Consider the following 14,841-nt stretch of genomic DNA (forward strand, 5'->3'; position numbering starts at 1 on the left):
CCTCCTCTAGTAGTCCCCAGTTTCTATTATTGCCGTCTTTATGTCCCTGAGTACCCAGTTAGAACCCTGTTTTTATAGGGTGGCTCATAGTGTTCCAAAGAGCACACTCTGAGAAGTGTAGACACCGTCTTTTCAGAGTCTAGGTGGATAAGCCAGATCGCACCACATTTGAGTTGCCCATGTAATGTCATGGAACGGACACTGAGTGTGGAGTCAGGAAACCTAGCTCTTTGTTTCAGCTCTGCCACCCCCTTACTGGGAAAGCCTGGACAACTCTTGGCCCTTCATGGGGACTCAGTTTCCCCTTCTGTGTAATGAGGTCCCATCCTGTCCTGTGGTCTGAGACACTGAGTGTAGTAGAGTTTGCCCATTGTAGACATCCTTGCGGCCACCTTGCTCTTGGGACTCCCTCCTTCCTGACAGCTGAGGGTCCTGGCCTCTCCTGGACAATATGTCCTTGACTCACCAGCAGCCTCATCCCAGGACTGCTGGGCCCAGGCCTGCAGTGGGGAGGGTCTGGAGCCATCCTCTCGGGCCCAAGCCCTGCTTCTGTGCTTCAGGCAAGCGTCCCCTCTCTGAGCTTCCTGGGGACCACAGGGCAGAACTGCCTCCAGCGGTGATGGAGGAGAGTCCAGGGTAAGGCCATGTTGGGTTAGCTTTGGATGGAACTTTTAGAACAGGAGCTCCAAACCCCCACTAAGTTAACATCTCCACTGCAGGAGGTAGGAGATAGGGAGTCAGGCCGATGCCTCGGGGCTGAGATTCATGCTGCTTTGACAGGGGGTTTTGTCACACTCCCACTCCTCTTCCTTGATCCCACCCTGTTCCCAGCTGATCTCTCCCTCCCTCGTTTTCCCAGCCCTGAAGACCCCAGCTCATGCCTGCCCCCTGTGCCTCTGAGACTCACACTCCCCTTCCTGGTCTTTCCAGGAGGGGCTCCAATGTCTCGCTGACCCTGGACATGTGCACTCCGGGCTGCAACGAGGAGGGCTTTGGCTACCTCATGTCCCCACGTGAGGAGTCCGCCCGCGAGTACCTGCTCAGCGCCTCCCGTGTCCTCCAAGCAGAAGAGCTTCACGAAAAGGCCCTGGACCCTTTCCTGCTGCAGGCGGAATTCTTTGTGAGTTCCCTTGAGCCGGCTGCCCCACTGTGTGCAGACCCATGTCAACCATCCACCTACCCAGGTGGTGGAGCGTGGTCCCTGGAACTTGGCATCTGCCGTAGATTAGTACCACTTTATCATCAGCTCTCCCACCGTCTTGGGCAAGCTGCTTTCCCTCTGAGCTTCAGTTTCCTCATCTGGAAAATGGGGATGAAAATAATAGGATTGTTCAAAGGTTAAAGAGACTAGGAACATGTGCAGAGCACCCAGCCAGGTGATGGAGGTAGAGTGACAAGGCGAAGTCTTTATTGCCCAGTGCTGTGCTTTGAAAGCCACAGAGAACCTTCGCTTCTAACTCTTCTGTTTTTCCACTTTCCTCCTGCCAAGCATTGTTCTTCTGCCTTTGAAATCTCTCTAGTCGCCTCCCCTCCTTATCACCCCTGGGGCCCTAGCTTAGGTCCTAATCACCTCCACCCTGGCTTTTGCAGCTGCCTCCTATTGGACTTTGAGGGGCTCGATAAATGGCACCCCTGTCTACCTGCCTGAGTGCTCAGCCATTAAGAGCTAAGGCAGAGGAGATCACAGTATCACCTTTGTTGTCAATAAAATACAGGTTGGAAATGAGGCTTAGCAGGGTATAGCAAAAGTGAGCCTCCCGATACCGAGACCCAGGATTAGATGCACTTTCCACCCTCCACAGGGGTGCCGGCATATCTCGGACCTTGCCCCATGGGAGCACCCCTATAATTCTTTCCTGGCAGGAGGGCCCTGAGAGGAGGAGGAAGGAAGGGGCTGAGACTCAAAAGCTCCATTCCTCGACCAAATTCACCGAACAGGTAACTCCTCACTTCTGTGAGCAGGAAGAGGCGAGAGGCCGAGAATATCGGGGGCGAGTTCCTCCTGGTAGAAGCCAGAGAGGTACAGAAGCAGGCGCCTCCTCCCTCACAGCTCCCTTCCTTTGGCCTCCACCCTGGGCCTGTCTGGACCGGGTAGCTCTCCCCTGTGAGAAGACCTCCATCACCATCTGATCTGCTGCTCCAAGTTCTCCAGAACTTGGTACCACCTGCATACACCATCAGCACACCTCACCTGGTGTGGCCCCAGCCTCCTTTTCCAGCCTTATGCCCCATGCCCCACCCCTGCAGGGATGGTCCGCTTCAAACTGGGCCAGCTCCGCCTGTGCCTTTCTCCTGCCGTGCCTTTGCTCACATCATCACCCACTCCAGATGCCTCTAGAAAGCCTTCCTCGACCACCCCAGCCTCAGCTCCTGCTCTGAGCTCCCACGGCTGTCATCTCCCCTTCGAGAAAGAATCACTTCCTCTAGCTCATTTCCTGTTCGGTGGGTCATTGTCGAGGAAGGAGCGCGACCTGAGCACCCACTCCGGGGGCAGTTTTTCTCATGTTGTATTTTTCTTTTGATCATCACAACCCTGGAAAGCGTTATGATCCTCATTTTACAAAGCCCATACTTAGTGTGTCCCAAAACAATGAATCAGTGTGAAGCTGGGTGCAGTCAGGGACTAAGCTGGTGGGCAGACTGGAAGGAAATGCAGAGGCAAGAGGCATGGAGAGTCATCCCAGAGGATGTCAGGAAGAGACACACTCAGAGGTGAAGGGTTTTTTTTCGTTTTTTTGTTTTTTTGTTTTTTTTTTTTTGAGACAGAGTTTCACTCTTGTTGCCCAGGCTGGAGTGCAGTGGCGCGATCTTGTCTCACTACCACCTCCGCCTTCTAGTTCCAAGCGATTCTCCTGCCTCAGCCTCCCTAGTAGCTGGGATTATAGGGGCCTGCCACCATGCCTGGCTAATTTTTGTATTTTTATTAGAGATGGGGTTTCAACATGTTGGCTAGGCTGGTCTCAAACTCCTGACTTCGTGATCCGCCTGCCTCGGCCTCCCAAAGTGCTGAGATTACAGGCATGAGCCGCCACACCCAGGCAGAGGTGAACTTTAAAGGGTGGGAACAACTTGGAGAGATGAGGGTCAGGGGAGACCAGTGCCCTCAGGAGGCAGAACGTCACAAGCTCAGACCCAGAGGCAGGACTGAGAACAGCAGATTAACAACAGGGGAGAAACAGGCCTAACTGGAAGTAAAGAGAGGCCAGATTCGAGAAGCCCTCACATGCCAGGAGAGAAGTTCAGACTCAGAGCTCTGGACACAGACAGTGGTTGGGACCTGCAAATACTCCTGGGATCTCAGAAAGAGGCTTCTCTCCTGCTGGAGAATCAGGGAAGGCTTCTCAGAGGAGGCAAGACATGAGATGAGGATGGAGTGGGTGTTACTGCAGAGCTAGCAGCGCGAACCCGGGTCCCCGAGATAGGGATGCCCAGGGGAGGAATGCTACCCAGGGAGCATGGAGGAAGGCAGCGATTGGCCAGGTCACTTTTTGTCTTTTTCTTCATTCATCAGCTATTTATTGACTATATATACCAGGCTGGCTCTCCAAAAACAACAGTCATTATAATATTTATTACGCATTCGGCATGTGCCAGGCACTGTTCTGAATGCTTCGTGAGCACTAACTCTCTTAATAGTAAATGTTTGTTGAATGAATGTGTGCACTCAAGCCAGCCCCTGGGCTAGGAGGTGGGGGCACAGCAGCCCCTGGATTCAAACATCTGTGAGGGCCCATAGCTGCTCACACCCCGTGTTCTCCTTCCACAGGAAATCCCCATGAACTTCGTGGATCCCAAAGAGTACGACATCCCTGGGCTGGTGCGGAAGAACCGGTACAAAACCATACTTCCCAGTGAGTACTTGCTGCCTCAGAGGGATGGGGGCAGGCTCAGCTTCACCTGGGGACCCCCTCACCCTGAGGAGGAGCGTAAGCCCCCAGCTGGGCCTCCAGGGGTGAGGGGACACTCATCGCTAGAGGAGGTGGGACAGAGGGTTGGGGTGTGCTGGCTGAAGGGAAGCGCCACCCTGGTGAGGCCAGAGGCGAGTTCATTTCCTCACACAGCACTCTCTGGTCCTTTGCCCTGCCTGGCCACGTGTTGTGCTGAGCCCTCTAGAAACCCAGAGAGAAAGGGTGGTAATGACAGCAGCTCCTAGCCACAGTGTGGTAGCCGAAAGGTCACCTTTCATATTCTCTATCTTTTCAGAGTGGGCAGATTTTAAGGAAAGGAAGTTAAGGCTTAGAGAAGTTAAGTGGCTCACCCACAGTCCCACAGCTAGGAAGTGCAGAGCTGAATTTCAGACCCGGGCCTCTGTGATCCCAGAGTCAGGCTGTCAGGCTCTCTGTCTACACGGCGTGGAGTGTGGTCGGATTGTAGGCCCTCTAACAGGGACATCCACTGCCACAGGCGAATGAGTGTCTCTGTCAGGGAGTGAGCTCCCTGTCACTTAGTGTATTCAAGTGAGGCGGCATGAGCAGTCCCCTAGAAGGTCTGAAAGGGGTTTTCCTCCTTTGGGGTTCGTTAGACCAGGTGACCTGATGCTCCTCTGTCAGCCCTGGGGTGTCATTTTCAGATAACTTTTATCAAGCTTCGATGAGCCTGCCACCCTTGCCAAATTCTGACCCCAGGCCCTTGTTGAAAGTGAATCCGCATAAACCTGCCCCAATTCAGTTTGTAGAGTAGCAAGGCTTTTAAAAAGCAGCTTTGCCATCAGCATCTCCAACAACATGTAAGATGTCATGACTTATTTTTAACTTTTAAAATATCGACTTGTAGTTGCTATGGTTACACCGTCTCTAGGTAGTTCCGGTTAAACAAAGCGCCATTTAAGGCCAGGATGCATTATTCAGGGATGCTCACCTCTTCCCTCATCTTGCCCTCCCCCATCCCAGCCCTACCTGGAGGGAGGGACTTGAGTATCCTAGAACCTTATACTTTGCTGGCCACTCAGAATGGTCACTGGGGGAAGGTGGGAGCAGACCAGGATTCCATGCAGTCCTCACTGCATTCCGAGAGGCTCGAGCTGCCTCCAGCCATGCCCTGAGCCCAATAAAGAATTTTGTCTGTGTCCAGCAAGAATGGACCCTGTGCCTGCAGAGACTGGGTTGGGAGGCAGAGAGCAGGTGAGGCTGAGCAGCGCCGCCTCTCAGATCCAGGACACGCTGAGGTTTGTTCTCTCATTCACTGGGCACACGTTTCCTCAGCTCCTGCCCCAGGAACTGAGGATTTAGTTGTAAATAGGACACAGACTCTGTGCACAAGGAGCTTCCAGCCTAGTAGGGGAGAGAGGTCCATGCACAGTTACAGGCAGAGTGACCAGTAACCCCCAGGCAGTGTGACCAGTAACCCCCAGGCAGTGTTGAGAACAAGATGCTGCGAGCAATTTCTCTCCGCTTCTCCACTGTGTCCAAAGCATGAAAACAGTGCTGCCTGGCACATGGTAGACATTCTGCACCTATTTGGGTTGTTTTAATTTTTGTAGAGATGGAGGTCTTGCTCTGTTGACTAGGCTGGTCTCGAACTTCTGGCCTCAAGGCTACCTTCACCTGCTTTGGCCTCCCAAAGTGCTGGGATTATAGGCATGAGCCACCATGCCGGGCTCTGCACCTATTTGAATGAATGAATAATATCTCTCAGATCTACATCCTCTTCTTCAGCCTCACTGCCAAATGATGCTTTTGAGGTTAGGGCTTTCATGTTGCCCAATTCCAGGGGACACCATTTACATAGATTACATTGATTGACATAAGTGCCCCCTGGAGCCGTGCCAGGCTGGACAGCCCTGTGATCCTTGACACTTCTTACTTGGATCATTGCCATAAACATCTAACTGGTCTTCTGGCTCCCAGCTCCCACACTCTCCTCTCCATCTTCTACCATTGCCACCAAAATGATGCAAAACAGAAATCTAATTGTGTCGTTCCCTTCCTTAAATGCCATCATTATTGTCACCCTTTTAATCCTCAGGTTTAAGTCCATCTTTCTTTTTGTTTTTTTTTTAGACAGAGTCTCACTCTGTTGCCCAGGCTGGAGTGCAGTGGCACAGTCTCGGCTCACTGCAACCTCTGCCTCCTGGGTTCACGCAATTTCCGGCTAATTTTTGTATTTTTAGTAGAAACAGGGTTTGACCATGTTTGGCCAGGCTGGATTCGAACTCCTGACCTCAAGTGATCCGCCCACCTCAGCCTCCCAAAGCTGGGCTTACAGGCATGAGCCACTATGCCCAGCCTAAATCCAGCTTTCTAAGCCTGGTTTATAAGATTCTTTGTCACCTAGTTCCTCTCCAGCCTCACCTCTCACCACTCCCTACCCTGTGCTGTGCATGTGAATCTGACAGAACGGCATTGCCTGCAAACAGGGAGATGGGAGATGGCCCACACAGAGCTTCCTGCCCTCCTCTGCTGCAGGTCCCCCAAAAGCCCCCTCCCGCTTACCCTCGCTCCTCTCCATCCCTGCCACCCTCTACACCCCCTCTTCACAAGAACTGCCTCCAAATCACCTGCCAAAAACTTAGACAGTGGGGTTGGGCTAAAGAGCCAAAGCTTGTGCCCTTTACCTCCCCAATTTCTCCTACCGGGTTTAGGGTCCTTCTTTTTATCCTTTAACCTGTGGAACTTGTAATAATGGCAGTAATAACAGCAGCTGATACTTTGTGTTGGTCCTAGTTACAGCTATAAGGACTCTAGTTGTTAAAGTTAACTTCTTTACAAGATAAGCAAGGTCACTGTGGAATGACCATCCCCAGGTTACAGATAAGGCACAGGGAGATGAAGTAAATTGTCCATGTTGACACTGCTAGTAAGTCAGAATCAGGATTTGAACCTAGCCTCTCTGGCTCAGCGGTATAGACTCTTAATGACTCCCCTCTACTGCCCGTGAGAGCCTCCTAATGTGCACACTGGAAGTCTTTAGTCCAGTCCTCCCTATTACAGGAAGTAAACTGAGTCCTGGACAAGTGGGCTGATGACAAAACTAAACCAGAACCCAGGACTCTGGGCCTCCAGCCAGCTTCCCCCTTAGCCCACACAACCTCAGTCTCGGCCTCTGCAGGCTGACCGAATAGTCAATGCGCAGAGGCTCTAACTGGAACAAAACAAAATCTACTTCAGGAAGAAGAGCAGGGTGGGGGCTGGGCACAGTGGCTCATGCCTATAACCCCAGCACATTGAGAGGCCGAGGTAGGAGGATCACTTGAGCCAGGAATGGGAGACCAGCCTAGTCAACATAGCAAGACCTCATCTCTACCCAAAGAAAAATAATAATAATTTAGCCAGGTGCAGTGGCACATGGCTGTAGTCCTGCTTACTCAGGAGGTTGAAGCAGAAGGATCACTTGGGCCCAGGAGTTAGAGGCAGCAGCGAGCCATGATCGTGCCACTGCACTCCAGCCTGAGTGACAGAGAGAGCCCCTTTTACTATGGGATTTGACATGTGAATAAATTGAAAGGAAAAAAAACCCTTTTGACATGTGCACATGAGGCTAAGACCCTCCAGTCTTATTTGAGATAGGGGAGACTATTGTTTTCATCTTAATAGCCTCTCTCAACTTTCTATTCCCACATCTGAACAGCCCTTTATACTTATAAAGCACTTTACCGTTTATACAGAACTTTCACTTCTCTTTTCTCATTCGTCTTCCCAGCAGCCCAAGGAAGTAGACATCTTTGCCTCCATTTGACAGATAGGAAAACTGGGGCTTAGAAAGGCTATGTGCTTTACAAGGCTACACAGCAAGTCAATGACAGTGTGTACTCAAGCTAGCTGTCTCTTGCTGTCCAAGATCTGTACAGGAATTTCCCTAGGTAATTCTATTGTTGACTTAGCTGTCTCCTCTCCAGAAGCTAAGACGCAGTGAGTATAGGGCAACTTAAGGGGCACAGGCTAAGGATAGAGACAGAGGTGGAGACCCGGGGACACCTCTCTGTCTCCACCCTCCTCCTCATCCTGAGTCCTCGCCTGCAAAATGAACCATGAATGGGTGAATGTTTTGCTGCTGGGCAAGGAAAGGAAGAACTGCTAAGGTCACAGAAGAAATATGGGTATCTTGGAATAGGCCAGAGAAGGTGGGCCCTGCCCCAGAGGGCCCAGCTTCCAGCCTTACTTGTCTCCTACCACCCCAGACCCTCACAGCAGAGTGTGTCTGACCTCACCAGACCCTGACGACCCCCTGAGTTCCTACATCAATGCCAACTACATCCGGGTACGTATTCCCACCCTGACAGCCTCTTGCTAAAGGGGAGGCTTGAGTCGATGGGATCCATCCTCCAGCCTTGTCCCTACACCAGTCTGACTCCTGCCAGCTTCTGGGAAGAGCCTGAGTGTGGGGATGGGGTCCTGGGAGCACTGCCTCTGACCCTGACAGCCTGGACTTGGCTGGCCACAGGGCTACGGTGGGGAGGAGAAGGTGTACATCGCCACTCAGGGACCCATCGTCAGCACGGTCGCCGACTTCTGGCGCATGGTGTGGCAGGAGCACACGCCCATCATTGTCATGATCACCAACATCGAGGAGATGAACGAGGTAGGGACCCCCGTCCCCATTCCGAGTGCCTGCTACATTGCGCCCTACACTAAGTGTCTTGTTCTCAGATTAATCTTTATGACAATCTCACAAGGTTGGCAGTGTTCACCCTGCTGCCAAGATGAGGAGATGCGAGGCTTGGTGAGGTTAAGTCGTTTGCCCCGGCCTCACACATAGAGGCATGCCTGGAGGTGGTCTTTCCACTTCCGATGCCTGTGACCTCAAACACAGCACTCTGCTGCCTCCCAGCCTGCCGGGACAGATGCTGGCTACTCCTGTACTCCTGGCCCATTTAACTGAATCTCCATGAAAGTCCTTCAGATGGTAGCACTTCTGTTTTCCAGAGGAAGAAACGGAGGCTCAGGAAGGGGAAGTAGCTTATAGAGTTTGCAGCTGAGATTTGAACCCAACACTCTGTAGCAGCAACCCTGTTGCCCTTGTGTATCTCTCCGCTGGCCCTGGAGAGTGTTGGGGAGAGTGTGGGAAGGGACCAGGATTATATGGCAGCCTGATCTGGGCCCCTGCAGAAATGCACCGAGTACTGGCCAGAGGAGCAGGTGGTGTACGACAATGTTGAGATCACTGTGCAGAAAGTCATTCACACGGAGGATTACCGGCTGCGACTCATCTCCCTCAAGGTGAGGCCTGGGGCAGGGCTGGGCGAAGCTGAGGATGAGTGTAGGGGCTTAACTGGGGACTCCACAGAGAACAGGTCCCCAAAGTCCACTGTAACTGACCTAAAAGCCAGTGTCACTCCCAGATTTTCTGATAACTATGGATGAGTGAGAGGTGAAGGACTTGGGGGCCAGAGGTAGAATCAAACCCCTTGCATTTCCCAGTCCTCAGTTGTATTTCGTGCTGTTGGGCTCCTCTCTCTTTCTACTCTGTCATTCATAATGCCTTCTAGCTATGCTTCAAATGTACCCAAGGCCAGGACTGTCCAGATGAGGGGACTTCAGCAGCCTCCAGCACTGTCTTTATAATTGAGGGTTCATCATGACTTTGAGATCCTCCCTAGAAACATCTCTTCACCTGGGATGCTGGGCTTCTGGCCTGTAGTGCCCAATCTGTCCACAAGAGGGCAGGCACTCTTTGCTGCTTTGGGGTTGTATAGGGAGGCTGTGGTTACAGAAAACAGCAAGAAAAAGGAAGACACACAAAATATGAGCAATACAAAACAGCCCAGAAGAGTGGGGGAAGGTATCCTCCCACCCTGAAGTTGTGCTTCTTCCAGGATCAGCATTCTTATACACATCTAGATGTGTATAAGAGACAGGCCCAGCCCAGAAGAGTGGGGGAAGGTATCCTCCCACCCTGAAGTTGTGCTTCTTCCAGGATCAGCATAATAGAGGAGACTGTTCCTTTGAAATCGGGATTAGTGGATTCTGCTTGTGAGAAATAAGACCCATGTTTAGGGAAGGCTGGAAGAGGCGAGCCAGGCACCAGGAAGCTGATGCCCTATCCAGGAGGAGCCAAGGAGGTTCACTGATGCTGACAGCCACAGGGGTTACTGAGCACAAGACCGGAGATCTGGCCCTCTGAGCTGCTCCCTCTCCCACTGGATAGGGGCTAGGTAGGGTGTCGAAGCATCTCAGCCCCCAAGAGCAGTGCCCCCTCTCCAAGCAGCTCTAAGATCCAGGTCTTGTTGAAGGGCATGAAGGGCCAGGAAGTCAAGAACAGAGGTAGTGGTTGCTGTCACAGCCAGGTAACCCAGAACCTGAGCAAATGGCTTCCTGAGTAGAAATTCCACAGAAAGACAGGCTGAGATGAGGCAGGGCTGCTCACCTTCTCAATGCCATGGAGATGATGAGGGAAAAACCGGGTCTTCTTGGAGTTTGAGCGAATTTACTTTTGTCCATAAAGACATTACAAATACCTGGCCTGAGCTTGGTTCTGGGTTGGGTACTGTGAACACAGAGCTTCTCAAAGCTTGGACTCTTTCCTCGAGAAGCATGTATAAGATGGTCAGTACTGAGCTAGAGATAGGTATATAGAATATAGGATATGTATATCATATGTTAAATTGGATGAATATAGGATCTATATCATATGTATATATGATATACACATCCTATATATACCTATATATTATATATATAATATAAATATATAAAATACATAATATATATAAAATATAAATATATATATATATATATATATAGGGGGGTGTGTGTGTGTGTATATATGTATAAAAGAAGGACACTCTGCCAGCTAATGTGCTCAGGGAGGGCCTCCTGTAAGTGGTGGTGCCGAATGGGGTCTTGAAGGATAAGTAAGAGTTGACCGGGGCAAACAAGTCAGGAGAGCATTCCCAGTGAGAAAAAAATAAAACAAAGGACATGGAAGATGGAACACTTGTGTGCATGTGTGTGTGCACATGTGTTTGCATGTGCTGCTGAGATTTTACCTACAAACCTTTCGGAGTGTGGGAGCATTGAGTACAAGTACACAGGAGCAGGAGGTGTGTCTGGAAGGGCAGGCCCTGTAGCAGTTGTCTTCCTAGCCAGGCGAAGGACTGAGAAGAGTAGGTCTTATTCTGAGAGCAGTGAGAGACATTGAAGGATGTTGTGGTCTGCTCAGGCTGCTATAACAAAATACCATAGACCAGGGAGCTTGTAAGCAACAGGTTTATTTTTCACAGTTCTGGAGGCTGGGAAGTCCAAGATCAAGGCACCATGACCCTGGTGAGGACCCACTTCCAGGGTCATGTCCTCACATGGCAGAAGGAGTGCAAGATCATTGAGGCCCCTTTTGTAAGAGCACTGATCCCATCTGTGAGGGCTCCGTTCTCATGACTTAATCACCTCAGAGGCCTTCCCTTCAAATACCACCATATTGGGGTTTGGTTACAACATGTGAACTTAGGGGGACACACACATTCAGTCCGAAGCCATGTGTTTGCAGCAGGAGAGCAGCATGTCCAGAAGTGTGTTGTACACAGACTATTTTGACTCTGTGGATCTGAGACAGTTGGGAATGAGGCAGAAATCTCCCACACTCAAGCAATGATAAAGGCCAAGGTGGCAGTGAAGCGGGGAGTGTGAAGAGGTGGTAAAACTTACAGCACCAATTGCAGCACTAAGATAGAGGCGAGTCACGCAGGCGAGGCACAGCAAGAGGAGAAGAGTAGTCCTGGGGCTGGGTTATGTGACAAAGGGATGACTGGGGGACCATTTGTTAAGATAAGGAGCCCCGGAGACAGTAATAAATTGGAGAAGGGGCTCTTGGCCCCTCTTGGACGATCCTGAAGTCGTTGGGGCAGGACCAAAGACAAGATCCACGCCAACACCACTGACCAACCCCCAAAACCAAGCTGGCTTTGGGTCTCTGTCTGGTGCCACTGGGCAATATGGCCTAGATGGAAGGGTTAAGGGGTTCCACTCTCTGTGTGCTTCCTGTGTTCTTCTTCCTCCCATCCCATCTCTATCTCTGGGCTGGTTTGTGAGCTGAAAGAGTTCACATATACCCGGGGTGGGCCTCTGTCTCCTCGACAGAGTGGGACTGAGGAGCGAGGCCTGAAGCATTACTGGTTCACATCCTGGCCCGACCAGAAGACCCCAGACCGGGCCCCCCCACTCCTGCACCTGGTGCGGGAGGTGGAGGAGGCAACCCAGCAGGAGGGGCCCCACTGTGCCCCCATCATCGTCCACTGCAGGTGGGTCCTCCCAGCCAGCCACTGGAGCGGGGCAGCCCCCCACCCGCTGGGCTGCCCTGCCCCTCACCCCACCGGTCCCCTCGGCCCTCAGTGCAGGGATTGGGAGGACCGGCTGCTTCATTGCCACCAGCATCTGCTGCCAGCAGCTGCGGCAGGAGGGTGTGGTGGACATCCTGAAGACCACGTGCCAGCTCCGTCAGGACAGGTCAGCCCACGGGTGGGGACTGGGCACACAGGGGAGCTAGAGCCTCGAGGGGGTAGAGGGAGAGACCCACATGTGCATTGGGGGGCGAGGGGCAGATGGAAAACACTGGCATGGACTGATGGGCAAACAAGGAGTAGCGAGAACAGCTGGGTAGAGAGGCAGGATCCAGACGGTGGGGGGCCGGATGAAGAGGGACGAAAAGCAGAGCTGCTGGACAAAAGGACAGAGGCTGAGAGGCTGAAAGCGGTAGGACATGTCATCTGTGTCCCTGATAGGAAGGGGCAGAGGGTAATGGTTGGCAAGGGTTGGTCTCTCCGAGATGCACAAGGACAAGGCCTGGCAAGTGATGGCTACTCCGTGGCTTTTGAGGCACCCTCCCACAGCCCATCCTTCCATGACCCTGCCCCCACTGTGCATCTCTGCCGGGCAGGGGCGGCATGATCCAGACATGCGAGCAGTACCAGTTTGTGCACCACGTCATGAGCCTCTACGAAAAGCAGCTGTCCCACCAGTCCCCAGAATGACTGCGCTTCTCCTGCAAGGTTCTCTGGGCACTGCCCAGCCTGAGTCTCGGCCCTCACCCAGGGCCCCGCCTTAGGTCCTGGGCCTGCTCCCCGCTTCCTCCCCTTCAGTCAGCTCCCTCTGTCCTCTCTGTCAGCCTGGCCTGGCCCCTACCCTCCAGCATTGCTCTTCCTACTGTACATATTGAGGAGTGGGGGCAGGGTCGGGGAGGGACATGCCAGGCCGGGCCTGGGGCCCCAGGGCCTGATCCACACCACACAGACCCCGGGCCCCAGTTTTTAACGATGGTTCCATCAGTACCTGATCCAGAACGTTTCCGTGCCACACTCTGTGTCCTGCTGCAGTGTGTTCTGTCTGTCCGTCCATCTCTGCTGTCTGTACCGGACACTGTGTCTCCTCGGCCAGGAAGGGGTGATGAGCTCCAGCCCCTAAGCAACCTGGGCAGACTTGCCTGCCTTGGCCTCACCCGCACTCCTCCCAAAAGGCAGATGACTGGGAGTTAGGCATGGGGAGCTCCGGAGGGCTACCAGAGTTCCAGCTGAGGGAGAGGTCTCTAGGTTGGAGTGGGCATCACAGCCAGGGTGGCCTCTGGGTGTCAGATGCCCTCAGGAGGGTGCCCAGCCTGTGAGGCACTGGCGAGGAAGGGGGCAGATGGGGCGTGGAGAACCCAGAGGATCTGGGCCCTGTTGGGGAGGGGAGGGGAGCTCAAGGTTTGGGTGGGGACTCAGCCCCAGATCTGTGTGAGACATTTTTCGTGTCGCTGTGGGAAAGCCTTCCCAGAAGTCTCACTGCGTGTCGCTCTGCGTGTGTTCCCATGTCCATGCGTGTGTTGAGAGCCCACCAGGAGGGCATGCATGACTCTGGCAACGTGTGTTATCTTGGAGCCACGTGTTTTTATTGCTGACTTTAAATATTTATCCCACGGCAGACAGAGACATTTGGTGTCTTTTTATAATTCGCTCGTGGTCATTGAATAGAGCAATAAACGGAGCATTTTGAGCAAAACTAACCACCTGGGTCTGTGTGATTTGCCTCTCCCCTCCACTGCCTGCCTTCCTGTACCTGGGTCTTTGTGCCCCTCCCCAGCATGAGCACCCAGAGAGCTTGGCCCTTCTGCTCACTGGAGCCCCTTGTGGAGACTAGGAGTATGGAGCGAGTCCAAATTTGTAAAGCCAAACTGGGAACATTCTGCAGGATTCTCACACAGCCTCAGCCCTGGCCCTGACAGTTGCTCTGGGCCAGGTGTGGAGCCTCAAGGACAGGTGTGGAAGGCTTCCAAGGAAGGCACAGTGGCTGGCAGGTCACCAATTCCAACAGACGTGCCAGAGAAGCCAAGGCTAGAGCAAGTAGACATTCAGGTCACACCCAGGCCCCTTCCTGTTGGCCAAACACTTATCCCTTGTGGGCTCCACAGGTCCCAACAGCAGCTGCAGCCCAGTCATTTCCCTTGTAAGGCCTGGGCTCAGAGTAGCTTCTCCCAAGGGGCCCAGGGAATCTGCATGTGGACTGAGATCCTGAGCCATCCTGGACACTCCTGCTCTATTCTTGTCCCCTGCCCCCCTGGGATGGAGCAAAAGTAGCCATGATGCCACTGCTGGCAGGTGGGGGTCACCCCAGGGCAGGAGGGGTCCAGAGCAAGGGTGCTGACCAACAAGTCCTTACAAGATGCCAGAACCTTGGGTGGGATCCAGGGTCCAGGCATGTGGGGTGTGCTACAGATGATGAGAAAATCTGTCCAGGGTGGGCTGGACACAGTGGCTCACACCTATAATCCCAGCACTTTGGAAGGCTGAGGGGGGCAGATCATGAGGTCAGGAGTTTGAGATCAGCCTGACCAACATGGTGAAACCCCATCTCTACTAAAAATACAAATATTAGCCAGGCATATGGTGGTGCATGTCTGTAATCCTAGCTACTCAGGAGGCTGAGGCAGGAGAATTGC

General features: G+C 52.8%; 1 protein-coding gene across 2 annotated transcripts in view; it reads left to right on the top strand.

The window, feature by feature from the left end:
• The window catches only part of PTPN5 (protein tyrosine phosphatase, non-receptor type 5 (striatum-enriched)), a 46,958-nt gene extending 33,050 nt beyond the window's left edge, over positions 1-13,908 (top strand). For both annotated transcript variants that reach the window (XM_011977324.1, XM_011977314.1), the window contains exons 8-14: positions 3,767-3,851; positions 8,117-8,196; positions 8,380-8,517; positions 9,045-9,155; positions 12,012-12,172; positions 12,264-12,377; positions 12,808-13,908. In XM_011977324.1, coding sequence (XP_011832714.1) covers positions 3,767-3,851; positions 8,117-8,196; positions 8,380-8,517; positions 9,045-9,155; positions 12,012-12,172; positions 12,264-12,377; positions 12,808-12,901 — 783 coding nt within the window. In that variant the 3' untranslated portion in view covers positions 12,902-13,908. The remainder of the gene's footprint in view (positions 1-3,766; positions 3,852-8,116; positions 8,197-8,379; positions 8,518-9,044; positions 9,156-12,011; positions 12,173-12,263; positions 12,378-12,807) is intronic.
• The last annotated feature ends 933 nt before the right edge of the window (positions 13,909-14,841 follow it).

The sequence above is a fragment of the Mandrillus leucophaeus genome, unplaced genomic scaffold, assembly GCF_000951045.1.
Source record: "Mandrillus leucophaeus isolate KB7577 unplaced genomic scaffold, Mleu.le_1.0 Scaffold1025, whole genome shotgun sequence".
In the NCBI taxonomy this organism is placed as follows: domain Eukaryota; kingdom Metazoa; phylum Chordata; class Mammalia; order Primates; family Cercopithecidae; genus Mandrillus; species Mandrillus leucophaeus.